The sequence below is a fragment of the Bombina bombina genome, chromosome 6 (genome assembly GCF_027579735.1).
Source record: "Bombina bombina isolate aBomBom1 chromosome 6, aBomBom1.pri, whole genome shotgun sequence".
NCBI lineage: Eukaryota > Metazoa > Chordata > Amphibia > Anura > Bombinatoridae > Bombina > Bombina bombina.
The window spans coordinates 1067068230-1067096052 of record NC_069504.1 but is presented as its reverse complement, the minus strand read 5'-3'; the positions used below and the strand labels follow the sequence as shown (position 1 = coordinate 1067096052).

Genomic DNA, 27823 nt, shown 5'->3' with positions numbered 1-27823 from the left:
CCAGTTGCATAAAGCAGTACATTTGTTTTTAGCACCTGTCCTACACATTTTATTGTGTTATCTCTTGATTCTATATGGATCATCCTCAGTTTGTTCTGTCCCCAATATTTTAAGACGACTCCTTTCAGTATTAGATGCTTTAAGCAGCATCTTAACACTTGCACATATTTAATACCATTCTAGCCTCTAGTACCTTTGCAGTTTATTTAAAATGACATGGCATAAATGAGTCAGTAACTCTTTTTAGCCAAGTGTCCCACGATGGGTGCCCTCTTACTGACGCCTCGCCATACATCTTAGATTGGCAAGAGCACAGATTTGCATGTACATTTCTGAATGGTGACTTCGTTATGCACTATTGCTCGCACATTTCATTTGCTTTTATACTATTACTGTACATGGCCTCAGTAGTTTACAGTAAAAGTGATAGTAAGGGTCATTTTTATTAGGGCATTACTGATGTTTCTTGGTGTGCATTCATCCTTGGTGACATTAGGATGTAACAGACACACACAACTACAGAGTTCCTTTAAGATACTCTGTTGTGGCTTAGTGGCTAGCTCACTGACCTTGGCAAGCAGAAGGTCCAGGGTTCATATTCTCCTTGGGCTGCTGGTTGTTAAAGTCTCAGGTGCTTCAAGATGTATTTTACAACAAGCAATTTGACGATTCTTTCTAAAAATAAATGGAATTAATTTTTTTTATCTTAGCTGTTTCAGTTATAGATTTTCTGGCAGGTTACTAAATGGCGGCTAAGAGTTCGGGATTTTCCGTCTTAGTACGCAGAGTCTTATGCTTGACTTCTTGGTCTGCGGATGTGTTCTCTACATCTCAGTTTTTAACTTTTCCCTATAAGGGATTACTTCTGACATCATGGGAGTCATTCCCTCCCTCAGGACAAGAAATCCGATCTGAGGGGACAGAGTATTTTTCGTGCCTTCGATATTTAAGGGGACCTCCCCTTTTTCCTCTAAACAGGAAGGTATCTATTAGCAAGCCAAATTTTCCTGGAGACCAGTCGAGTTTTTGTTGGAGCATCCTGCTGCTGCTCCTGAGTGCTTGGCCCCCGATCCAGGATTGGATATAGTGGGGGGCAGACTGTCTTTCTTCCTCCAGGCTTGGATAAGGAATGTTTAGGATCCCTAAGTATTAATAGGGTCTCAGGGATACAAGCTGGGAGTCAGATTTTTCCCCAGAGGAAGGTTTCTTCTTCTCGATTGTCTGTAGAAGATAAAGAGTGAGGCGTTCTTACGCTGTGTAAGAGACCAATCCTCCATGGGAGTACTTTGTCCCGTTCCGGTTCAGACACAGGGAAAGGGGTTTTATTTGAATCTGTTTGTAGTTCCCAAAAGGAGGGAACTTTTAGTCCCTTCTTAGATCTCAAGTGTTTAAGCAAGATTAAATCTATTCGTACCATTCTTCCATTGATCCAGGAGGGTCAATTTATAACCTCCGTGGATCTAAAGGATGCATATCTTCATGTTCCTATCCACGAAGATCATCGCAAGTTCCTGAGGTTTGCCTTTCTGGCCAAACATTTTCAGTTCGTGGCTCTTCCTTCAGTCGGGCCACGGCTCCCAGAATTCTCATGAAGGTTCTGGGGTCTCTGCTGGCGATTCTCTGACCGCGGGGCATTGCAGTGGCGCCTTATCTGGACGATTTTCTGATCCAGGCGTCTTATCAGCTAACAAAGTCTCATACCGACCGTTCTATCCTTCCTGTGAACCCACAGGTGGAAGGTAAATCTGGAACAGAGTTAGCTGGTTCCGCAGACAAGGGTTAATTTCTTGGGAACGCTGTTCGATTCTCTGTCCATGAAAATCTTTCTGACGGATGATTACATGCCGATCCATTCAGTCCAGTCTTTGGCCGTCAGTGTTCAGTGCATGGAGGCAATTGGATTGATGGTAGCGGCAATGGACATCATTCTGTTTGCTCGTTTTCATCTCAGACCTCTGCAACTGAGCTTGCTCAGTCAGTGGAATGAAGATTATGCGAATTTGTCTGCTCAAATAGCTCTAGATCAGGAGACATGGGATTGTCGATTGATCATCTGTCCCAGGGGATGTACTTACAAAGACCCTCATGGGAGATGGTGACAATGGACGCCAGTCTCATAGGATGGGGAGCAGTCTGGAACTTCCTGAGGGCTCAGGGTGTATGGACTCGATCGGAGTCTCTACTCCCGTCTATTTCCTAAAATTGAGCGCAATATTCAATGCACTTCAGGCTTGGCCTCAGTTGGTTTCGGCCAAGTTCATCAGATTCCAGTCGGACAGCATTCCGACTGTAACTTACATCAATCATCAGGGAGGAACAAGGAGTTACTTAGCGATGACAGAAGTTGCCAACATAATTCAGTAGGCGGAGGCTCACTCTTATCGTTTGGCAATCCACATCCCAGGAGTGGAAAACTGGGAAGCGGATTTTCTGAGCAGACAGACTTTTCGTCAGGAGGTCTTTGCCAATTTGATTCCCAGATGGGGCAGGCCAGAATTGGTTCTTATAGCTTTTCGTCAGAATTCCAAGCTTCCGAGATACGGGTCCAGGTTCAGGGAACTCCAAGCCGAACTGATAGATGCTTTGGCAGTGCCTTGGTCGTTCAACCTAACCTTTGTGTTTCCTCCGTTTGCTCTCCATCCCCGGGTAATTGCTCGAGCCAAAAAGGAGAGGGCTTCGGTGATTCTCATCGCTCCTGCGTGGTCTAGCAGGACTTGGTACGCTGCTCTGGTGGGCATGTCTGTTACATAAATTGGACGTGGCCCGTGTTTTGAAGTTTTTCTTGCAGACAACTATGGATTTTCGTCAATCGTCTTCCCTGTTTCTTGGTTTTTCTGGGAAGCGTGGGGGTCAGAAAGCTACGGCTCCCTCTTTTTCTTTTTGGATGAAGAGTATCATCCTTTTTGCATTTGAGACTGCTGGTCAGCAGCCTCCTGCACGAATTACGGCTCATTCCGCTAGAGCTGTGGCTTCCTCATGGGCGTTCAAGCATGATGCTTCTGTTGAACGGATTGCAAGGCTGCAACTTGATCGTCTTTGCACATTTTTTTTTTCTCCAAATTTATGAATTTGATACTTTGGCCTCGTCTGAGGCTGTTTTTGGGAGAAAAGTTCTTCTAGCAATGGCGCCTTCCGTTTAGGTTCCCTGTCTTGTCCCTCCCTTTCATCCGTGTACTATAGCTTTGGTATTGTATCCCATAAGTAAGGATGAAATCCGTGGACTCATCGTATCTTGTAAAAGAAAAGAAAATGTATTCTTACCTGATTTATTTCTTTTACGATACGATGAGTCCACGGCCCACCCTGTTTTTGTAAGACAGGTCTTTAATTTTTGCTAAACTTCAGTCACCTCTGCACCTTGGCTTTTCCTTTCTCCTCCTAACTTCGGTCGAATGACTGGAGTGGGAGGGAAGGGAGGAGCTATATATACAGCTGTGCTGTGGTGCTCTTTGCCTCCTCCTGCTGACCAGGAGGTGATATCCCATAAGTAAGGATGAAATCCGTGGACTCATCGTATCGTAAAATAACTAACTTTATCAGGTAAAAATAAATTTCCTTTTTATCCTGCATTTGTTGATTATGCAAATCAACTGTATTTACAGGTACTTTAATATTTCCTGTTATAGCTTTATGGTATACAATTTGATTTATATGTATTTCTCTTGTAAGGTGTATCCAGTCCACGGATCATCCATTACTTGTGGGATATTCTCCTTCCCAACAGGAAGCTGCAAGAGGATCACCCACAGCAGAGCTGTCTATATAGCTCCTCCCCTAACTGCCACTACCAGTCATTCTCTTGCAGCTCTCGACAAAAAAGGAAGTAGCTAGAGAGATGTGGTGTTTATTTAGTTTATCTTCAATCAAAAGTTTATTTTCAAATGGTACCGGAGTTGTACTATTTTAGCCTCAGGCAGAAAATAGAAGAAGAGTCTGCCTGTGGTCTTTGATGATCTTAGCAGGTTGTAACTAAGATCCATTGCTGTTCTCACACATAACTGAAGAGAGAGGTAACTTCAGCTGGGGGAATGGCGTGCAGGGTCTCCTGCTATGAGGTATGTGCAGTTTAAATTTTTCTAGAGAAAGAATATGCTAGAAAATGCTGTTAATACCGGAGTTATTTAAGATAAGCCTGATTACAGTGATTTAATAACGACTTGTATCATGCTTGCTGTAAAAGGTAATATTCTTATTACTTTCTCACATTGCTGAAAAATAAAACGTTTGCTGGAAGTGTTTTAAACGTTTTTTTATACATATTGGTGATAAAACTTTATTGGGGCCCAGTTTTTTCCACATGGCTGGCTAGATTTTGCCTAGGGTTAGTTTTGTTAGGCCCTCTCACTGTGAATACAGGGTGGGAGGGGCCTATTTTCACGCCTAAATGCGCATTAGATTTTGCAGCTTGAGACATCCAGTTTCCCTGAAGGAGTCTCCTGAACACTTGGGACCTCTCTGAGGGGTTTTTGTGCCTTTCAAAATCGTTATATGGGCAGGTAGGGCCACAGCAGAGCTGTGGCAGTTTGTTGTGACTGTTGAAAAACGTTTATCGTTTTTTTGATCCGGTTTTGAAACTAAGGTGTTAATCATCCATTTGCAAGTGGGTGCAATGCTGTTAGTCTATTATACACACTGTAAAAATTTCGTAAGATTTACTGCTTTTTATCACTGTTTTTCAATTTCTGACAAAATTTGTTTCTCTTAAAGGCACAGTACAGTTTTTATTTTTTGCTTGTTTACATTTATCAAAGTGTTTTCCAAGCTTGCTGGTCTCATTGCTAGTCTGTTTAAACATGTCTGACATAGAGGAAACTCCTTGTTCATTATGTTTAGAAGCCATTGTGGAACCACCTCTTAGAATGTGTACCAAATGTACTGATTTTACTTTGTTATAAAGATCAAATTCTGTCTTTAACAGATTTATCACCAGAGGAAACTGACAAGGGGGAAGTTATGCCGACTAACTCGCCCCACGTGTCAGAACCTTTGACTCCCGCTCAAGGGACTCCCGCTCAAGAGGCGCCAAGTATATCTAGCGTGCCCATGGCGTTTACTTTACAAGACATGGCGGCAGTTATGGATCATACCCTTACAGAGGTATTGTCCAAACTACCAGGGTTACAAGGAAAGCGAGACAGCTCTGGGACTAGAAAAAATACAGAGCACTCTGACGCTTTAGTAGCTATGTCTGATATCCCCTCACAATATGCAGAAGCTGAGGCAGGAGAGCTTCTTTCTGTGGGTGATTTTTCTGACTCGGAAGATGCTTCAACCTGATTCTGATATGTCTACATTTAAATTTAAGCTTGAACACCTCCGCGTGTTGCTCAGGGAGGTTTTAGCTACTCTGGATGACAGTGACACCATTATAGTGCCAGAGAAATTGTGTAGATTAGATAAATACTATGCAGTGCCTGTTAACACTGATGTTTTTCCAATACCTAAAAGGTTTTCAGAAATTATTACTAAGGAATGGGATAGACCAGGTGTACCGTTCTCTCCCCCTCCTATTTTTAAGAAAATGTTTCCAATAGATGCCGCTACACGGGACTTATGGCAAACGGTCCCTAAGGTGGAGGGAGCAGTTTCTACCCTAGCTAAGCGTACAACTATCCCCGTCGAGGACAGTTGTGCTTTCCTAGATACAATGGATAAAAGTTAGAGGGTTACCTTAAGAAAATGTTTATTCAACAAGGTTTTATTCTCCAGCCTCTTGCATGCATTGCCCCGGTCACTGCTGCTGCGGCCTTCTGGTTTGAGTCTCTGGAAGAGGCCTTACAGGTAGAAACCCCATTGGATGATATACTTGACAAGCTTAAAGCGCTTAAGCTAGCCAATTCATTTGTTTCTGACGCCGTTATTCATTTAACCAAACTAACGGCTAAGAACTCAGGTTTTGCTATTCAGGCGCATAGGGCGCTATGGCTTAAATCCTGGTCAGCTGACGTTACTTCAAAGTCTAAGCTTCTCAACATTCCCTTCAAGGGGCAGACCCTATTCGGGCCTGGATTGAAGGAGATCATTTCTGATATTACTGGAGAAAAAGGTCATGCCCTTCCTCAGGATAGGTCTAATAAATTAAGGACCAAACAAACTAATTTTCGTGCCTTTCGAAACTTTAAGACGAACGCGGCATCAACTTCCTCTAATACAAAACAAGAGGGAAATTTTGCCCAGTCCAAGCCGGTCTGGAGACCTAACCAGGCCTGGAACAAAGGTAAGCAGGCCAAGAAGCCTGCTGCTGCCTCTAAGACAGCATGAAAAATCAGCCCCCGATCCGGTAACGGATCTAGTAGGGGGCAGACTTTCTCCCTTCGCCCAGGCTTGGGCAAGAGATGTCCAGGATCCCTGGGCGTTGGAAATTGTGTCCCAGGGATATCTTCTGGACTTCAAAGCTTCTTCCCCAAAAGGAAGATTTCACCTCTCACAATTATCTGCAGACCAGATAAAGAGAGAGGCATTCTTACATTGTGTTCAAGACCTCCTAGTTATGGGAGTGATCCACCCAGTTCCAAAGGAGGAACAAGGGCAAGGCTTATATTCAAATCTCTTTGTGGTTCCCAAGAAAGGGGGAACCTTCAGACCAATCTTAGATCTCAAGATCCTAAACAAATTTCTCAGGGTCCCATCTTTCAAGATGGAGACTATTCGAACCATCCTACCTATGATCCAGGAGGGTCAATACATGACTACCGTGGACTTAAAGGATGCTTATCTTCACATTCCGATACACAAAGATCATCATCGGTTTCTCAGGTTCGCCTTCCTAGACAGCCATTACCAGTTTGTGGCTCTTCCCCTTTGGGTTAGCTACGGCACCAAGAATCTTTACGAAGGTTCTGGGGTCACTTCTGGCGGTCCTAAGGCCGCGGGGCATAGCAGTAGCCCCTTACTTAGACGACATTCTGATACAGGCGTCGAATTTCCAAATTGCCAAGTCCGATACGGACATTGTTCTGGCATTCCTGAGGTCTCATGGGTGGAAAGTGAACGAAAAAAAGAGTTCTCTATCCCCTCTCACAAGAGTTTCCTTCCTGGGAACTCTGATAGATTCTGTAGAAATGAGGATTTACCTGACAGAGGACAGGTTGTTAAAACTTCTAAATTCCTGCTGTGTTCTTTATTCTACTTCTCGCCCTTCGGTGGCTCAGTGTATGGAAGTAATCGGCTTAATGGTAGCGGCAATGGACATAGTTCCGTTTGCCCGCCTACATCTCAGACCGCTGCAACTCTGCATGCTCAGTCAGTGAAATGGGGATTACACAGATTTGTCCCCTCTACTAAATCTGGATCAAGAGACCAGGAATTCTCTTCTCTGGTGGCTATCTCGGGTCCATCTGTCCAAAGGTATGACCTTCCGCAGGCCAGATTGGACAATAGTAACAACAGATGCCAGCCTTCTGGTCTGGGGTGCAGTCTGGAACTCTCTGAAGGCTCAGGGGTCGTTGACTCAGGAGGAGGCACTCCTTCCAATAAACATTCTGGAACTAAGAGCGATATTCAATGCTCTTCAGGCTTGGCCTCAGCTAGCGGCAGTGAGGTTCATCAGATTTCAGTCGGACAACATCACGACTGTAGCTTACATCAACCATCAAGGGGGAACAAGGAGTTCCCTAGCGATGTTGGAGGTTTCAAAGATAATTTGATGGGCAGAGATTCACTCTTGCCATCTATCGGCTATCCATATCCCAGGAGTAGAGAACTTAAAAACTAGATTTTCTAAGTCGACAGACTTTTCATCCGGGGGAGTGGGAGCTCCATCCGGAGGTGTTTGCACAGTTGATTCAACGTTGGGGCAAACCAGAACTGGATCTCATGGCGTCTCGCCAGAACGCCAAGCTTCCTTGTTACGGATCCAGGTCCAGGGATCCCAAGGCAGCGCTGATAGATGCTCTAGCAGCGCCTTGGTCCTTCAACCTTGCTTATGTGTTTCCACCGTTTCCTCTGCTCCCTCGTCTGATTGCCAAGATCAAGCAGGAGAGAGCATCGGTAATTTTGATAGCACCTGCGTGGCCACGCAGGACTTGGTATGCAGATCTGGTGGACATGTCATCCTTTCCACCATGGACTCTGCCTCTGAGACAGGACCTTCTACTTCAGGGTCCTTTAAACCATCCAAATCTAATTTTTCTGCGGCTGACTTCTTGGAGATTGAACGCTTGATTTTATCAAAGCGTGGTTTCTCCGAGTCGGTCACTGATACCTTAATACAGGCGTGAAAGCCTGTCACCAGGAAAATCTATCATAAGATATGGTGTAAATATCTTCATTGGTGTGAATCCAAGGGTTACTCATGGAGTAAGGTCAGGATTCCTAGGATATTATCTTTTCTCCAAGAAGGATTGGAGAAGGGTTTGTCAGCTAGTTCCTTAAAGGGACAGATTTCTGCTCTGTCCTTTTGCACAAACGTCTGGCTGAGGTTCCAGACGTGCAGGCGTTTTGTCAGGCTTTAGTCAGAATCAAGCCTGCGTTTAAACCTGTTGCTCCGCCTTGGAGTTTAAATTTAGTTCTTATGGTTCTTCAAGGGGTTCCGTTTGAACCTTTGCATTCCATAGATATTAAGCTCTTATCTTGGAAGGTTCTGTTTTTAGTAGCTATCTCCTCGGCTCGAAGAGTTTCAAAGTTATCTGCTTTGCAATGTGATTCCCATTTTTCATGCAGATAAGGTAGTGTTACGTACCAAACCTGGTTTTCTACCTAAGGTGGTATCTAATAAAAATATCAATCAGGAGGGGGGGCGGGTCCGAACACCGACCAAGATGGCTGCTTTTAACTTTAGCTGAATTCGGAAGCTGATGTATCCGCTGACTATTGTTTCCCAAGCAAAGCATTCAAGTCCTAAATTACAGTTGATCTGCAGATTAATATTCAAAGAAAGGATCTGTGTGTGTTTGACTTTGAATTCCAGCTAAGCAGACCGGAATAGATGGGGACCGCAGCGGAGGCCTAATAACAGACCTGGCTCCTCATTTACCCTCCCAGAGTCCTGATATGTCAGGAGTAACAGCCGTTTGAGCTGTCTCGATTAATTGAAACGCAGCATATGAAACTAACACAAATATATGTAGGTAGTGGCTATATTAAAGAGTGAGACACGCACTGACTATAACATCACCCAGATACTTTTTTGCGGCCCATAAAATTCTGAGGCATATACGAGCGATTACCTGTACCAACATGGAGTCGGCTGTTTGCCTTGTGGCTAAGCTCAGTAGCCTCTTTGATACTTTACAAGCCGAATTGATAATACAGATACAAACTGCATTTACTAAACCTGTGGTTGACAACGCCGATGATTGCCTACAGATAGTCCCTGCTCCGGTGACAGAGGGAGGCTGCTACGCCCTGGGGCCCCAGCGACGGCTTCCTACCCTCTCCAACGGCACGCCAATACAAGGATTGGGAGCCTTGCATCTATCTGAGCGGATCGAGATATATAAGGACGCCACTGCTATAAGTAAGGACATGGTCGATAGGGCTGACAAGAGGGATGGCGCTGACCACATGGGGCAAATTGGTAACTTTATTCTGACAGGAGAAACTGACACAAGCAGAACATGCAGCCCAGCTAATGACTACATACTGAAGCAAACTCAGCTCCGTCACTCACCTACTGGGGCAAAGGCTTCGGTAGACGGATGGACATTGGGACCTAGTCTTTCCGCACATGGGTTGACACTCTTAGTGCTGTTCAGTACTTGGGTAAGGCCTGTGTGGCTTTCAGCTATGAGGCCTATCATCCGGATTACAGCTAATGAGAGCCGTTTAGCCTGGAGCCACATGTGCAGACAGAGTCATTGGAAAATGGGCATTGGCTGATATTGCTACAGGGCTGATATAGGATATGTTTCCAAAAATGCAAAGACCCCATCAGTATGTATAACTGGGAAACAAACTATACCTTGCCACTAACTGTCACACTTACACTCCTAAATGGGAATCCACTCCTTGGATTTGACTTTCTCTTTATAGCTACTGTACCCTAATGATGGCAATTACGCCTGATATGTGGGGGACTTCATTATTTAACGTTACAATATCAGTCTTGGTTTTAAAGTAAAATCTGCATAATTCATCCCTTCTCAGTATGTAAAAATTCCCCTTAGAACTACGTCATTTCACCTTTTTAGTCTGGGGATGGTCATAGCTCCCCATAACTTTTGCAGAGGAGGCTTATTTCTGTCATTCTATTTTCTGTCTAATTCTATGTTAGCTGTGTTAACTCTTGTACAGTAGATTAGGAACAACTAAAAGTACACAGTGACTAGAGTTACTATAGCTCAAGTTCTTGTAAAAAATTTGCCATTAACTGTATTTTACAAGCATGTTCTTTGAGTTCCGTTAGGTTCACTGACCTGATAATCTAGATCACATATCAGAGCTGTATTATATGTGCATTATCAATCACCATCTGAGTAATAGTACATAGGCTTTGGAAAAGGAAACATTAAGTTTGTTTAATGACTTTGCTAGTCTCTCACATACAGTACTGTTATGCTGCTATAATGATATATATAGTATTATATATACAATAATTGTATTAATTGAGCTATTAAATGTCTTAAAAATCAAAAAAAAAAAAAAAATCAATCAGGAGATTGTTGTACCGTCACTGTGTCCTAATCCTACTTCAAAGAAGGAACGTCTTTTACACAATCTTGACGTGGTTCGTGCTTTAAAGTTTTATTTACAAGCTACTAAAGATTTTCGTCAAACATCTGCATTGTTTGTTTTCTACTCTGGACAGAGGAGAGGCCAAAAGGCTTCGGCAACCTCTCTTTCTTTTTGGCTAAGGAGTATAATACGCTTAGCTTATGAGACTGCTGGCCAGCAGCCTCCTGAAAGGATTACAGCTCATTCTACTAGAGCGGTAGCTTCCACATGGGCTTTTAAAAATGAGGCTTCTGTTGAACAGATTTGTAAGGCGGCGACTTGGTCTTCGCTTCATACTTTTTCAAAGTTCTATAAATTTGATACTTTTGCTTCTTCGGAGGCTGTTTTTGGGAGAAAGGTCTTGCAGGCAGTGGTGCCTTCCGTTTAAGCGCCTGCATTGTCCCTCCCTTCATCCGTGTCCTATAGCTTTGGTATTGGTATCCCACAAGTAATGGATGATCCGTGGACTGGATACACCTTACAAGAGAAAACAAAATTTATGCTTACCTGATAAATTTATTTCTCTTGTGGTGTATCCAGTCCACGGCCCGCCCTGTCATTTTAAGGCAGGTGTTTTTTATTTTTAAACTACAGTCACCACTGCACCATATAGTTTCTCCTTTCTCTTGCTTGTCTTCAGTCGAATGACTGGTAGTGGCACTTAGGGGAGGAGCTATATAGACAGCTCTGCTGTGAGTGATCCTCTTGCAGCTTCCTGTTGGGAAGGAGAATATCCCACAAGTAATGGATGATCCGTGGACTGGATACACCACAAGAGAAATAAATTTATCAGGTAAGCATAAATTTTTTTTTTTTACAAGTTTGGCTTACTCCTTTAGTAATCTGCTATCCATTTTATTGCTCCACTTTTAACAGGAATGCAATAAAAACCAAAGATACTACAGGTATAATTCAACAAGTACCCTACTTTTTATTGAATATGAAATCCCACTACTAATGGAAGCCAGATTTGCATGAAACTACAAAGTTGTTGCAGTTAGGGCACAGGTACTTGCATTTTGGCTGCAGCCTCCTGTTGTTAAAGGGACAGTAAACTTTTAAAAAGTTACACAATTCTGCACATAGTGCAGAATTATGTAACATTATCTTAGCAACAGTTTGAAAAATCAAGATTTAAGAGATTTTATCCCCCAAAGTTACACTTACATAGTTTCCTCTCCAGGCTCTTCTGACCAGGTCTTCTTTTGAAAAGCGGTTCGAGGGCGCGCTGTCTAATCACCATTTAAAATGCTGGTGCACTGAGAATTGCTATACCTCACATGTACAGGTGAAACTCGAAAAATTTGAATATCATGCAAAAGTTCATTTATTTCACTAATGCAACTTAAAAGGTGAAACTAATATGAGATAGACTCATTACATGCAAAGCAAGACAGTTCAAGCCGTGATTTGTCATAATTGTGATGATTATGGCTTACAGCTCATGAAAACGCCAAATCCACAATCTCAGAAAATTAGAATATTACATGCAATCAATAAAACAAGGATTGTACATAGAACAATATCGGACCTGAAAAGTATAAGCATGCATACTGTATGTACTTGGTTTGGGCCCCTTTTGCAGCAATTACTGCCTCAATGCGGTGTGGCATGGAAGCTATCAGCCTGTGGCACTGCTGAGGTGTTATGGAAGACCAGGATGCTTCAATAGCAGTCTCCTGCATTGTTTGGTCTCATGTCTCTCATCTTTCTCTTGGCAATGCCTCATAGATTCTCTATGGGGTTCAGGTCAGGTGAGTTTGCTGGCCAATCAATCACAGTAATCCCACGGTCATTGAACCAGGTTTTGGTGCTTTTGGCAGTGTGGGCAGGTGCCAAGTCCTGCTGGAAAATGAAGTCAACATCCCCATAGAGCTCGTCTGTGGAAGGAAGCGTGAAGTGCTCCAAAATCTCCTGGTAGACGGCTTAGTTGACCCTGGACTTAATGAAGCACAGTGGACCAACACCAGCAGATGACATGGCTCCCCAAATCAACACAGACTGTGGAAACTTCACACTGGACTTCAAGCATCTTGCAGTGTGTCCCTATCCATTCTTCCTCCATTCTCTGGGTTTCCAAATGAGATGCAAAATTTGCTCTCATCAGAAAAGAGGACTTTGGACCACTGAGCAACAGACCAGGTCTGTTTTTCTTTAGCCTAGGTAAGACGCTTCTGACGTTTGTTCAGGAGTGGCTTGACAAGAGGAATACGACATTTGAAGCCCATGTCCAGGATCAGTCTGTGTGTGGTGGCTTTTGATGCACTGACTCCAGCCTCAGTCCACTCCTTGTGAAAGTCCCCAACACTTTTGAATGGCCTTTTCCTGACAATCCTCTCCAGGCTGCGGTCATCCCTGCTGCTTGTGCACCATTTTCTTCCACACTTTTTCCTTCCACATAACTTTCTATTAATGTGCTTTGATACAGCACTTTGGGAACATCCAATTTTGTTTTGCAATTACCTTTTTGAGGCTTTCCCACCTTATGGAGGGTGTCAATGATGGTTTTCTGCACAACTGTCAGGTCAGCAGTCTTTCCCATGATTGTGATTCCTACTGAACCAGACTGAGAGACCATTTAAAGGCTCAGGAACCCTTTGCAGGTGTTATGGCTTAATTAGCTGATTAGAGTGGGACACTTTGAGCCTAGAATGTTGCACCTTTTCACAATATTCTAATTTTCTGAGATTGTGGATTTGGGGTTTTCATGAGCTGTAAGCCATAATAATCACAATTATGACAAATCACGTCTTGAACTATCTTGCTTTGCATGTAATGAGTCTCTCTCATATATTAGTTTCACCTTTTAAGTTGCATTAGTGAAATAAATGAACTTTTGCACAATATTCAAATTTTTCGAGTTTCACCTGTACATGCAGAGAAAAATGTTAACACTAAAAGTGATGACTTTTACTAGAAGTATTTCATCTGTGCATTTACATTTTGACTGGTATATGTCCCTTTAAAGCATCCTAAGTTAAAGGGACAGTGTTCAGTAACATTGGTTTCCCCTTAATGTGTTTCCATTGACTTACCAGCAGCATAATATAAAATGCATGAAACATTGCTCCTTTACAGGTAAATCAGATCTCCTTATTTATGCACTCATGCTTTCTTATCTTATCTCTGGCTCTGCCCAACATGTAGAGAGAATAATTGAAAATTAATATTTTACAATTTTTTTTTTTTTTTTTTTAAGTTTAATAGTTTTTATTTGATTTAAAAGAAAAAGGTAACAATTGGGGACGCGCAGGACCCCTGCTCAAGTATCTGTAAACATGAAGTTCATACAAATATATCCAGGGAGGAATAACGTACATTAAACACACAGGAAAACAACTTTATATAAATCGTAGTTCCATACCCAATGAATAAGTAATAAAGTTCAATTCTGTGAGAACGCATATTTTATAAAATAAGAAAGATTGAGGCGAAAGTAGTCCGCCTAGTTTGAACCCTGGAGTGGGTTCTGCTTTAGGGGGGGGGAGGAGGTGGGCTAATGCTGGGTATCTCATGTCTATAAACATAAGGGTTGTTAGGCTGAACAGAGTATAAGAGGTAAAGATAGGTGTTGCTTGTTCTAGGCATAAAATAATTTCCATAACTTTCTTTAAAACTAAAACGCATAACAAAAACCTGGGCATCCTGCAAGGCTGAGAACCCTTCTACCTTACTATGGGGCTTAACTGTATAGCCTCTCTAGATTACATAGTTTAAGCTAAGATCAGTCTTGAGTGGATGTGTTTGTAGTACAATGTTCAGCTGCCGTATGCAACTTAGGGATCTCGTGATAATTAACAAAACGTTTGTATGTTCGTGGGTTATGCTTCCTTTACAAGGACTCCCTCAGGGCCCTGGCCACTGGCCCAGAAGGAGAAACAAATATTGTGTAAATGTTATCTTGGGCTAAGTGTAATAATGATACTTAGGTTACGACACTGCTAGAAATATACTCGTCCCCACTGAGGGCCCTCTCTCACCCCCAGAGCGGACAGACTCATAAGGATGATATGACAATTATCATTAAAAGTGTCGTGCTTATGACCCACAGTTGGTAGAATTATAATATCGCTGCCATGACATCAATTTCACAAATTTACGAAAACATCTCCCCCAGGGCTCTCCCCTAACCCACGGGAAGGATAAACAGATAAGATGTCCGCAACCTATATTGGAAATAGCCAACGGCAAACTGCATAGGCAAAGCAAACTACAAGATAGAGCAACATCAAGGTCCCACAATAATACTATCAGGGCTGACCCTAGGTGGGACTATATCATGCTCCCTGGGATGCTACCTACAAGAGAAATGGGGTGACCCAGACTGTATTATTATGCGCTTGAAACACCTATTTTTGGGGCGCTTAGTATGGTGAGCCAGAACATAGAACATGTTAACACTAGCATATTAAAAATGTAACACAATAGGAATGAACCTGAGCTAATGGTATCGACATAGGAACTTAAGGAAAGTTCCCGTAACAAATAATGGCATAGTGAGACAGCATTGGGATAAGGGTTGTGAGCAGCAATAAACATGAAGTATGCTTACAGTAATTATGCAGGTAACATATATACAATAACAATCTGTATGAAGTGCACAATAACGTTATGCTACTAATATCTATGAGCCAGTATAAGCTCCTTATTGGGCAGTACCCGTTATGTAGCCAGGGAGACAGACCACTGAAATATGATTGTCATATATTTTAACACTAAATGTCTAGGTAGTGGGGGCTACATCCTCTGGCTAAAACATAGTGCATAAGACAAATGACCACTTATATAAAACCAGGACTTACTAGTATTAATATAAACATTAAAGGCTTGATTCCTGCCTAGTCTCCCTCAGATAGGGCATATTCCTATATTATAGCCAAAGCATTTTTCTTCTCTTGCATATATAGATTATCCAGACTGAGCTCTAAAATAGGTCTTCAGAGCAGCAAGTAAGGCTATACAAAACATAAAGAGTAGACTGCAGTGCGGTCAATGTAAAAACAGCTGGGTTAGAAATGTCCAACTTCTAATAAGGCATATTAATATAACCCCCGACGATTGCCTCTTGAATCAGACACATAGGTCTTTATCGGGAGTAGAAAGTTTAAGCAGTAAGTACCTCAGCTGTCAAAAGGATGTCGGGGCAAAACTTGACTCACACCGCCACCGGGATCGAAAGGCCGAAATGTACTGCCTGCAAGGCCCTCTAACACAGGCTTCAGAAATTGGGCAATTAGATCTCGATCACTGAGGTTGTTGCAATATTCCATGACTGGACATGTTATAGGAATTGAGGCCGTTGTCACAGATGGAACCAGAAAGACCGTCTCTGCTTCTCCCCGCCCTGGGGCCCCTTTACTTACATTCGTGGCAAAGCTAACATCGGTGTTCAGCAGTCCTGTGTGATTTTCCATAGCCGGTAAGAACTTTGCGATGATAACCTCTCTCAGGGGCTGCCTGTCCCCCACTTCAAGACACATAGCCTCCATAGTCGCAGGTTCACTCACTTTCCCTATAGTTGGCTGCCGGGACATGGTTGTGCGCTCAACTGTGGCCACATTAGATCGCTGAATCAGAGCATCTTCCGTTCCCCCATCTGCTAGTAAGGCTCTCTCGGTGGGTTGCCCCATTCTCCGTTGGGGAACAGTGAGGTCGGCCCGCTCCTGCTCTGACAAGACATGTTGTTCAGTAAAGCTTACCCTGATCAGGCGATGGAGCTTTGCGAAATGATCCTCTAGCAGCCGAGTCAGAGTTTCTTCGAGGTTCTGCACCTCCATGGTTGTGGCGGGTCTCTTATTTCAATGAGATTGTCTCATTAACTCCCACTTCTGGATGAGTAATTATCCTAGTGCAGGATACAGTAGGTTAGACTTTAGCTGGGTTCATTCTGTACTTTTAATTGCTGCGTAGGCTAAAGAAGAAAGATGGCCGTTCTCAGGCGTCTCCACAGCAGAACATGCTCCGTGAAAGTGAGAAACCGTCTATCTATCGTTCCCTGTTTGGAGCTGGGTTGTGTAGGTTTCACGGGCATCCAGAATTCCCCCTTTTGAAGTCAAATATGAGCTTGAATGGGCACTAAGGTTACTTTTTTAGCATAATTTAGCTGGAGCTCTTATGATACACGTCCATTCAGCTCCACAGTTAGCTCCGCCCCCCTCATATTTTACTATTTTACTCTCCTACCTTCTCTTTCTTCTATGTTTACATTGCTTATAATGTATTTTTATAGGGGACTTTTATCTTCTGGATTATTTGTACTATGTTACACTTAAGTACATTTAGTTAGTTATTCTTGTGTAAAGCTCCCAGGCCACACATTTTATATTATAACAAGTTATTTATTTCATCAGCAACTCCACAAGATCTCGCATGTAGGAATTACACCTTAGTCCACTAGGAGTCAAAAACACCCCAAAATACCAGAGCTTAATTCCCTCCCACTTACCCTGAATCCTCAGTCATTTTTGTTTACTCCAAGATGGAGTTAGGTAATTTTTGAAGTGCTAATCTTCTTGTCATTGATATGGTTTCCTTATTGATCTGAGAGCCATTTCCCCTCAGAGTTCCTACAAGGTTAGAGTAGAAGACAAGAGTTTTCAGCCAGTGTGGAAATGCCACAGTCCTTTTTAGTTTAGATTTATCTGCCGGCATTGAGATTTCACTATCTAAGATGATCCCCTCTACCTGATGTAGTTGTCTGCAACTGGGGAAATCAAAGTGGACGAAGGTGCTGCAACTTCAGCGCCCACTAGCTATTAGTATGAATATGCACGCATGATTCACAGTCTGGAGACCTAAATTTATGTGCCACACAATTCCTATAGCAGTTTTTATGCACTTAATACATTTGGGGTTACTTTCTCTCTTTAAATTTAGCACTCTCCAGGGTTACTAGAGACCTTAATGTAGCATTATTTTCTAGGTATGTGCAAAATTCATATTTCTTATATTTTGTCAAATAAATAGCCCTTTTAAACCCCTCCGACTGTACACGTAGGCTTGGCACTATTATTTCCTTATTTTTCCTTTTTGGCTTAGTGCGCTACATTATTTAGATTATTTATTTTGCAGTATTTTAAAGTAGGGCTTTATGGTTAAAGTTTTGGTCTGCTGATTTGTTTTTTTATATCCAGGCTTTTATTTCTCTCTCTTCAGGGAGAGATGTTGTTGTTTTGTTTCTGGTTTGGATTACTTTATCTCTGCTGTGACTAGAGGCAAGGAAGCTTTTATTCCTTAAGGAGGTCTAAAGGTAAAACTAGCTTTTATTATTTTTTTGTTTGCCAGAATTTGAAACGGGAAACTCCTTTGCTCAGAAGCAGTCTGCCTAGAAGCCAAATTCAAATTGTTACAGGTCTAAGCAGTCTTAAAAACAACAAAAAATCTACTCCCTTATCCAAGTCTGCATGATGGTATGACCCCGATACAGAGGCTCTGGTAGGGGTCAGGTTGCGTCTTTTTCAGGAGGCTTGGTTACAGTTTGTTCAGGATCCCTGGGTTCTAAATTCAGTTTATCAGGATTTCTATATAAGTTTTAGAGCAGGGCCTGCCAGAAGGTTTATTCTGTTCAATGTTCTGATAAATCATGTGAAGGCTTATGGGAGTTATTGTTCTTGTTCCTTTCTTGAAACAGTGAATAGGGTTTTATTGAAATATTTTCATTGTTCCAAAGAAGGAAGGAATTTTTAGATCAGTTCTAGATTTAAAGTTCTGAACTAGTTTCTAAGAGTTTCTTCCTTTAAAATGAAGTTTATTTGGGCTATTCTGCTTTTTGCTCAGCAAGGTCAGTTTATGTTCTCAATAGATTTAAATGAAAATGTTCTTAGGTTCAGGGTACCCTTTTTCTATTATCAGATCTCGGGATATTGTGGTGTTTCCTTTCCTGGGTGATGATCTTAGTTCATGCTTCAGCAGCACTCACTAGTTCAGATATCCAGATGCTCTTCATGGTCTCTTCCTGTCTTTAGGTTTCTGGATCTCAAGTTAGAGTTTTTTTTCCAAAAAATTTTTCTCCAACATTGGTGTGTCCGGTCCACGGCGTCATCCTTACTTGTGGGAATATCTCTTCCCCAACAGGAAATGGCAAAGAGTCCCAGCAAAGCTGGCCATATAGTCCCTCCTAGGCTCCGCCCACCCCAGTCATTCTCTTTGCCGTTGCACAGGCAACATCTCCACGGAGATGGTTAAGAGTTTTTTTTTGTTTTTTTTATTAACGGCAGGCACTATGTTAGACACCTTTTCCAGTCAGGGGGCCTTCCCAGTTGTAGGCTGAGCCTCATTTTCGCGCCATTACTGCGCAGTTGTTTTTTGAGAGCAGGACATGCAGATGCATGTGTGAGGATCTGAAAGTAGCTGGAAAAGTTTCTAGAAGGCGTCACTTGGTATCGTATTCCCCTCTGGGCTTGGTTGGGTCTCAGCAAAGGCTATAGCTGGGACTGTATAGGGGTTACATTTGTAAACGGCTCCGGTTCCGTTATTTTAAGGGTTAAAGCTCTGAAATTTGGTGTGCAATACTCTTAATGCTTTAAGACACAGTGGTAATTTTTGAACAATTCCTTCATACTTTTTCACATATTCAGTAATAAAGTGTTTTCTGTTTAAAATTTAAAGAGACAGTAACGGTTTTGTTTTAAAACGTTTTTTGTGCTTTATTGACAAGTTTAAGCCTGTTTAACATGTCTGTGCCTTCGGATAAGCTATGTTCTATATGTATGAAACCCAATGTGTCTCCCCATTTAAATTTGTGTGATAATTGTGCCATAGCGTCCAAACAAAGTAAGGACAGTACTGCCACAGATAATGAAATTGCCCAAGATGATTCCTCAGATGAGGGGAGTAAACATACTACATCATCCCCTACTGTGTCTACACCAGTTTTGCCCACGCAGGAGGCCCCTAGTACATCTAGCGCGCCAATGCTTATTACCATGCAACAATTGACGGCTGTAATGGATAACTCCATAGCAAATATTTTATCCAAAATGCCTACATATCAGAGAAAGCGCGATTGCTCTGTTTTAAACACTGAAGAGCAGGAGGGCGCTGATGATAATTGTTCTGTCATACCCTCACACCAATCTGAAGTGGCCATGAGGGAGGTTTTGTCAGATGGGGAAATTTCAGATTCAGGAAAAATTTCTCAACAAGCTGAACCTGATGTTGTGACATTTAAATTTAAATTAGAACATCTCCGCGCACTGCTTAAGGAGGTGTTATCTACTCTGGATGATTGTGACAACTTGGTGATTCCAGAGAAATTATGCAAGATGGACAAGTTCCTAGAGGTTCCGGTGCACCCCGACGCTTTTCCTATACCCAAGCGGGTGGCGGACATAGTGAATAAGGAGTGGGAAAAGCCCAGCATACCTTTTGTTCCCCCCCTATATTTAAGAAATTATTTCCTATGGTCGACCCCAGAAAGGACTTATGGCAGACAGTCCCTAAGGTCGAGGGGGCAGTTTCTACTCTAAACAAACGCACTACTATTCCTATCGAGGATAGTTGTGCTTTCAAAGATCCTATGGATAAAAAATTGGAGGGTTTGCTTAAGAAGATTTTTGTACAGCAAGGTTACCTTCTACAACCCATTTCGTGCATTGTCCCTGTCACTACAGCAGCGTGGTTCTGGTTCGAGGAACTAGAAAAGTCGCTCAGTAGAGACTCCATATAAGGAGGTTATGGACAGAGTTCACGCACTTAAGTTGGCTAACTCTTTTATTTTAGATGCCGCTTTGCAATTAGCTAGATTAGCGGCGAAAAATTCAGGGTTTGCAATCGTGGCGCGCAGAGCGCTTTGGCTAAAGTCTTGGTCAGCGGATGTGTCATCCAAGACAAAATTGCTTAACATACCTTTAAAAGGTAAAACTCTATTTGGACCAGAATTGAAAGAGATTATCTCAGACATCACTGGGGGAAAGGGCCACGCCCTTCAAGGCCAAGAATAAGTCTAATTTTTGTTCCTTTCGCAATTTCAGGAACGGACCAGCCTCTAATTCTGCATCCTCTAAGCAAGAGGGTAATACCTCACAACCCAAACCAGCCTGGAAAGGCTGGAACAAGGGTAAGCAGGCCAAGAAGCCTGCTGCTGCTAACAAAACAGCATGAAGGAGTAGCCCCCGATCGGGGACCGGATCTAGTAGGGGGCAGACTCTCTCTCTTTGCTCAGGCTTGGGCAAGAGATGTTCAGGATCCCTGGGCGCTAGAAATAGTTTTTCAGGGTTATCTTCTGGAATTCAGGGAACTACCCCCAAGGGGAAGGTTCCACATGTCTCACTTATCCTTAAACCAAATAAAGAGACATTGTGTAGAAGACCTGTTAAAGATGGGAGTGATACACCCAGTTCCAATAAAGGAACAAGGAATGGGATTTTATTCCAATCTGTTCGTAGTTCCCAAAAAAGAGGGAACTTTCAGACCAATTTTGGATTTGAAGATCCTAAACAAATTTCTCAGGGTACCATCGTTCAAGATGGAAACCATTCGAACGATTCTACCCACTATCCAGGAAGGTCAATTTATGACTACCGTGGATCTAAAGGATGCGTACCTACATATTCCTATCCACAAAGATCATCATCAGTTCCTAAGGTTCGCCTTTCTGGACAAACATTACCAGTTTATGGCACTCCCATTCGGGTTAGCCACTGCTCCAAGGATTTTCACAAAGGTACTAGGGTCCCTTCTAGCGGTTCTAAGACCGAGGGGCATTGCAGTAGTACCTTACTTGGACGACATTCTAATACAAGCGTCGTCCCTGTCAAAAGCAAAGGCTCATACAGACATCGTTCTGGCCTTTCTCAGATCACACGGATGGAAGGTGAACATAGAAAAAAGTTCTCTGTCTCCGTCAACAAGAGTTCCCTTCTTGGGAACGATAATAGATTCCTTAGAAATGAGGATTTTTCTGACAGAGGTCAGAAAGTCAAAACTTCTAAGCACTTGTCAAGTTCTTCATTCTGTTCCACGTCCTTCCATAGCGCAGTGCATGGAAGTAGTAGGGTTGATGGTTGCAGCAATGGACATAGTTCCTTTTGCACGAATTCATCTAAGACCATTACAACTGTGCATGCTCAAACAGTGGAATGGGGATTATACAGACTTGTCTCCAATGATTTAAGTAGATCAGAAGACCAGAGATTCACTCCGTTGGTGGCTGACCCTGGACCATCTATCCCAGGGAATGAGCTTCCACAGACCAGAGTGGGTCATTGTCACGACCGACGCCAGTCTAGTGGGCTGGGGAGCGGTCTGGGAGTCCCTGAAAGCTCAGGGACTATGGTCTCGGGAAGAGTCTCTTCTCCCGATAAACATTCTGGAACTAAGAGCGATCTTCAATGCTCTCAGGGCTTGGCCTCAGCTAGCAAAGGCCAGATTCATAAGATTCCAATCAGACAACATGACGACCGTTGCGTATATCAATCATCAGGGGGGAACAAGGAGTTCCCTGGCGATGAAAGAAGTGACCAAAATAATTCAATGGGCGGAGGATCACTCCTGCCACCTATCTGCGATCCACATCCCAGGTGTGGAAAACTGGGAAGCGGATTATCTGAGTCGTCAGACATTCCATCCGGGGGAGTGGGAACTCCACCCGGAGATCTTTGCCCAACTAACTCAATTATGGGGCATTCCAGACATGGATCTGATGGCGTCTCGTCAGAACTTCAAGGTTCCTTGCTACGGGTCCAGATCCAGGGATCCCAAGGCGACTCTAGTCGATGCACTAGTAGCACCTTGGACCTTCAACCTAGCTTATGTATTTCCACCGTTTCCTCTCATTCCCAGGCTGGTAGCCAGGATCAAACAGAAGAGGGCCTCTGTGATCTTGATAGCTCCTGAGTGGCCACGCAGGACTTGGTATGCAGACCTGGTGAATATGTCATCGGTTCCACCATGGAAGCTACCTTTGAGACAGGACCTTCTTGTTCAGGGTCCATTCGAACATCCAAATCTGGTCTCCCTCCAGCTGACGGCTTGGAAATTGAACGCTTGATTCTATCGAAGCTTGGGTTTTCAGATTCTGTGATAGATACTCTGGTTCAGGCCAGAAAACCGGTAACTAGAAAGATTTACCATAAAATATGGAAAAGATATATCTGTTGGTGTGAATCCAAAGGATTCCCATGGAATAAGATAAAAATTACTAAGATTCTCTCCTTTCTACAAGAAGGTTTGGAGAAAGGATTATCTGCAAGTTCTCTAAAGGGACAGATCTCTGCTTTATCTGTCTTACTACACAAAAGACTGGCAGCTGTGCCAGATGTTCAAGCATTTGTTCAGGCTCTGGTTAGGATCAAGCCTGTTTACAGACCTTTGACTCCTCCCCTGGAGTCTAAATCTAGTTCTTTCAGTTCTTCAAGGGGTTCCGTTTGAACCTTTACATTCCATAGATATTAAGTTACTATCTTGGAAAGTTTTGTTTTTGGTTGCTATTTCTTCTGCTAGAAGAGTTTCAGAGTTATCTGCTCTGCAATGTTCTCCGCCCTATCTGGTGTTCCATGCAGATAAGGTGGTTTTGCGTACTAAGCCTGGTTTTCTTCCAAAGGTTGTTTCTAACAAGAATATTAACCAGGAGATAGTTGTACCTTCTTTATGTCCGAATCCAGTTTCAAAGAAGGAACGTTTGTTACACAATTTGGACGTAGTCCGTGCTCTAAAATTCTATTTAGAGGCTACAAAAGATTTCAGACAAACATCTTCTTTGTTTGTTGTTTATTCTGGTAAAAGGAGAGGTCAAAAAGCGACTTCTACCTCTCTTTCCTTTTGGCTTAAAAGCATCATCCGATTGGCTTATGAGACTTCCGGACGGCAGCCTCCTGAAAGAATCACAGCTCACTCCACTAGGGCTGTGGCTTCCACATGGGCCTTCAAGAACGAGTCTTCTGTTGACCAGATATGTAAGGCAGCGACTTGGTCTTCACTGCACACTTTTGCCAAATTTTACAAATTTGATACTTTTGCTTCTTCGGAGGCTATTTTTGGGAGAAAGGTTTTGCAAGCCGTGGTGCCTTCCGTTTAGGTGACCTGATTTGCTCCCTCCCTTCATCCGTGTCCTAAAGCTTTGGTATTGGTTCCCACAAGTAAGGATGACGCCGTGGACCGGACACACCAATGTTGGAGAAAACAGAATTTATGCTTACCTGATAAATTACTTTCTCCAACGGTGTGTCCGGTCCACGGCCCGCCCTGGTTTTTTAATCAGGTCTGATTAATTATTTTCTCTAACTACAGTCACCACGGTACCATATGGTTTCTCCTATATTTTTCCTCCTGTCCGTCGGTCGAATGACTGGGGTGGGCGGAGCCTAGGAGGGACTATATGGCCAGCTTTGCTGGGACTCTTTGCCATTTCCTGTTGGGGAAGAGATATTCCCACAAGTAAGGATGACGCCGTGGACCGGACACACCGTTGGAGAAAGTAATTTATCAGGTAAGCATAAATTCTGTTTTTTTGTAATTTTGATATAGGCCTGCAAACCTGTGACTAGGAAGTTTTTTTTGTTTGTTTTGTTTTTTCATTAGGTCCGGAGGGCATTTATTTCTTCGTGTATGGTTTTTGTCTTGGCATTCTATTAGAATTCCTAAGATTTTTCATTTTTTTGCTGGATGGCTTAGATAAGAATGTATCTGCCAGTTCTTTGAAGCATTAGACTTCTCTTTCAGTTTGTTCCACATGAAGATTGCTTATCTTTTTGACATTCTTGGTTTTGCTTAGGATTTGGTATTTAGACTTTTAAAACATAGTAATACCGCAACCTTGATTCAAATTAAAGTATTTGATCAATAAAGACCCTGCTGGTATTTATGCACTTGCTGGGAAAGTAGTAAAAGCAGGAACATCTAAAGTTTACTGAAACCTGCGTGGTCTGGTGTACTTCCTTAAATGATTGCCTTCTGTTGTGACTGTTTAAAGAGACATTCCAGCCACAATTGGAATGCACACAGGTATGTTTCAGTTTATGCATTTTTTTTATTGAGAAATGTATGTTAAACAGTTATTTTTTAAAAATCGCGATATTCATTTTTCCCCCCATATTGCACAACCCTACTATGCATTATATTGAGCTTCTTTATTGGGAGGCTTTATATCATTTGACTTTCTCTTCTGCTAGAAAATGTAGTTATATTTTTTGCTCTTTCATGTGTTTCTCCTTGTATTTTTCATCTGGACAAGGTAGTTTTGTCTTTATCTAGGGTTTTGTCTTTGGATTATTTCAATTGGGATTTATTTGTCCATTTTTTTTGTCCTAAGATTTCTCAAGAGAGGCTTCTTTATAACTTGGATGATGTTGAAGCTTTGAAGAATTATGTAGTCACTTCTGAGATTTGTAGACAAACTTCTATTTTTCTTTTCTGGTTTAGACAGAAACCTGTTGTCATTTCTTTATTGAATGTTTTGATCCATAATGCTTATTTGAAGGTGGGTTGCTTTTCAACTAGATGAATTTTTGCTTATTCTTTCAGTTCGCTTCTTTTGTTTTTAATAGTGCCTGATCAGTAACATAACTGCCGTAACGGTTTGTCTCCCCCTTCCCTCACCTGGTGTTCCAGTGGAATTCACTGCTTGGGTTTAATTTCCCGCATTTAGTGTCTCATGGCTTACCATAATATAACAAATTAATTTATTAGGTAAGCATGAAATTTGTTTTTAAAGGATTAAATCAATAAATTAACAAACAGACCTGTTTCTGCAGGATGGTCTGTCTAGCTTAGTAAAAAAAAAATGCCTTGCTCTGACAGTCATCCATAAATCCTACAAATTTCTCCCTTATGCATAGTGGCAATTGAGGGCCATCTGATCAGCAGGGCAAGTTATACTACAATGCCCACATGTGACATGATTGATGTGATATGGCTGCTATATATTATGCATATAATTCCTCTCAGGAAATTTCCAGACACTGAATGCACCAAAAATAAAAAGTATAAAAGACCATTAGCGGCACTAAAGCTCTAACAATTTTATTTTAAGTGATCCCAAGTTTTCATTCCTAAGACATTCAGTATAACTTTTTATACTTGAGTTTTTTTCTTTTTTTTCTTATCCTAGGCTGATTATTCAGGAAGCATCTTGACATCCATGTTGCTTGACAGCAACAGTAACCGGACATCCAAACCTGATGCTGCCCCTCGAAGAGATGCTCCTGATAGCACCGGAGATAGCCATGTCACACAAGAGAGCCCGTTTTCAGGCACAGTTGACTGGACAAATCAAGGTCGCCCAGCTGAGAGTGGGAAAGAGGATGACCCAAATGAAGACTGGTGTGCAGTGTGCCAGAATGGAGGGGAGCTGTTGTGCTGTGAGAAATGTCCCAAAGTCTTTCATCTATCCTGTCATGTGCCTACGCTTATGAACTTTCCAAGGTAAACCAGTGTGAATAAATTAGTCTTCCCACTAATCAGGGAAAAGCATGTGGAAAGCAACCATGTAAATACAAAAAAGTGTGTGTGCTAGCTAACTTTCATGCCTTTTTGGCTAGTCTGTCCATTTTGTGCATTTATATATTTTTGGATGTAATTTTTTGTGTGCTAGTATGATCCGGCAACAAGAAAGGTAGAATTGCATTCATATTTGGACTTTTGTTCTTTACATGATATCAATCATCGTGCCATTTTTACTCTTTGCATTGTTAATTTTGTGTGATATGTAATGGAACCTTATGCCTATGAAAGGTGTAAAGTTCTAAAGCACAAGTTGAATGAGTTTACTCATTTTTTTTATATGGATACCACCTAAACTCATCTGCTTTCTTTGGTATTAGAGACATGTCTAGAACACTTAGAATTTGCGTATGTTTGCACTAGTTCATTTATACTGTAATTTGTTGTCCCGCATCTGCATGAAATGTACATCTGTGAATAAACTATTCTGTACATCAAGGATCTTCATGTGTCTCATTTTTCCCTTAGTGGGGAATGGATCTGTACCTTCTGTCGTGACCTTTCGAGACCAGAAGTAGAATATGATTGTGATGATCCATCTTTGACAGAGAAAAGAAAGCAAGGCGGATTAAGTGGTTTAACACCAATTGACCAGAGGGTAGGTATAATTTTGGCATCCCCCCCCCCCCCCCTCCTTAATCTGAGCAACTCTAAATTCAAAATTCATAAACATTGAACTAACATTAACTGCTATATCCTCTATGATGGTAGCAATAGACAGTATGTAATCTATGTAATTTCTTTCTATAGAAATGTGAAAGAATCTTGTTGTACCTCTTCTGCAATGAGATGAGCCTTGCGTTTCAAGACCCTGTTCCACTTACTGTAAGTAACTGATGTTTTTTCGTCCTATCCCTTACTGTAAACTTTTCTTTCTTTAGAAGCATATATTAATATAAAGGTGTTTTTTTTTTCTCTCTGTAAAACATTTAATATCACTTAATATTTACACTTAGTCTTGCTTTTTATGAATTGTGTATTGGTGTGATTATGTATATTATCCTTCAGCTTTTCATTCATATGACCCCTATACATTTGTCTACACGCTTGAGGATATGCTATCTCAAATGGCTCCCCTCGTTCTCTGTACTTGCTTAAAGGGACAGTATACTTTAAATTGATGTTTCTTCTTATACCATCAACAGAGTATAAAATGTATGAAAAGTCCTCTAGGTTTATTGTTTTATATGAAAGTTATTTGTTTTTGTTCTTTGACACCAAAACCCGTTAAAGGGATACGAAACCTTTTTTCTCCAACATAGGTGTGTCCGGTCCACGGCGTCATCCTTACTTGTGGGATATTCTCTTCCCCAACAGGAAATGGCAAAGAGCCCAGCAAAGCTGGTCACATGATCCCTCCTAGGCTCCGCCTACCCCAGTCATTCTCTTTGCCGTTGTACAGGCAACATCTCCACGGAGATGGCTTAGAGTTTTTTAGTGTTTAACTGTAGTTTTTTATTATTCAATCAAGAGTTTGTTATTTTGAAATAGTGCTGGTATGTACTATTTACTCAGAAACAGAAAAGAGATGAAGATTTCTGTTTGTATGAGGAAAATGATTTTAGCAACCGTAACTAAAATCCATGGCTGTTCCACACAGGACTGTTGAGAGCAATTAACTTCAGTTGGGGGAACAGTGTGCAGTCTCTTGCTGCTTGAGGTATGACACATTCTAACAAGACGATGTAATGCTGGAAGCTGTCATTTTCCCTATGGGATCCGGTAAGCCAGC

The 27823-nt window shown here is 42.1% G+C and overlaps 1 protein-coding gene across 1 annotated transcript in view; it reads left to right on the top strand.

Annotated features, from left to right (window-relative positions):
• The window catches only part of TRIM24 (tripartite motif containing 24), a 467748-nt gene that overhangs the window by 410239 nt on the left and 29686 nt on the right, over positions 1 to 27823 (top strand). Inside the window, exons 6-8 of the mRNA XM_053719682.1 lie at positions 25700 to 26013; positions 26560 to 26689; positions 26842 to 26916. Coding sequence (XP_053575657.1) covers positions 25700 to 26013; positions 26560 to 26689; positions 26842 to 26916 — 519 coding nt within the window. The remainder of the gene's footprint in view (positions 1 to 25699; positions 26014 to 26559; positions 26690 to 26841; positions 26917 to 27823) is intronic.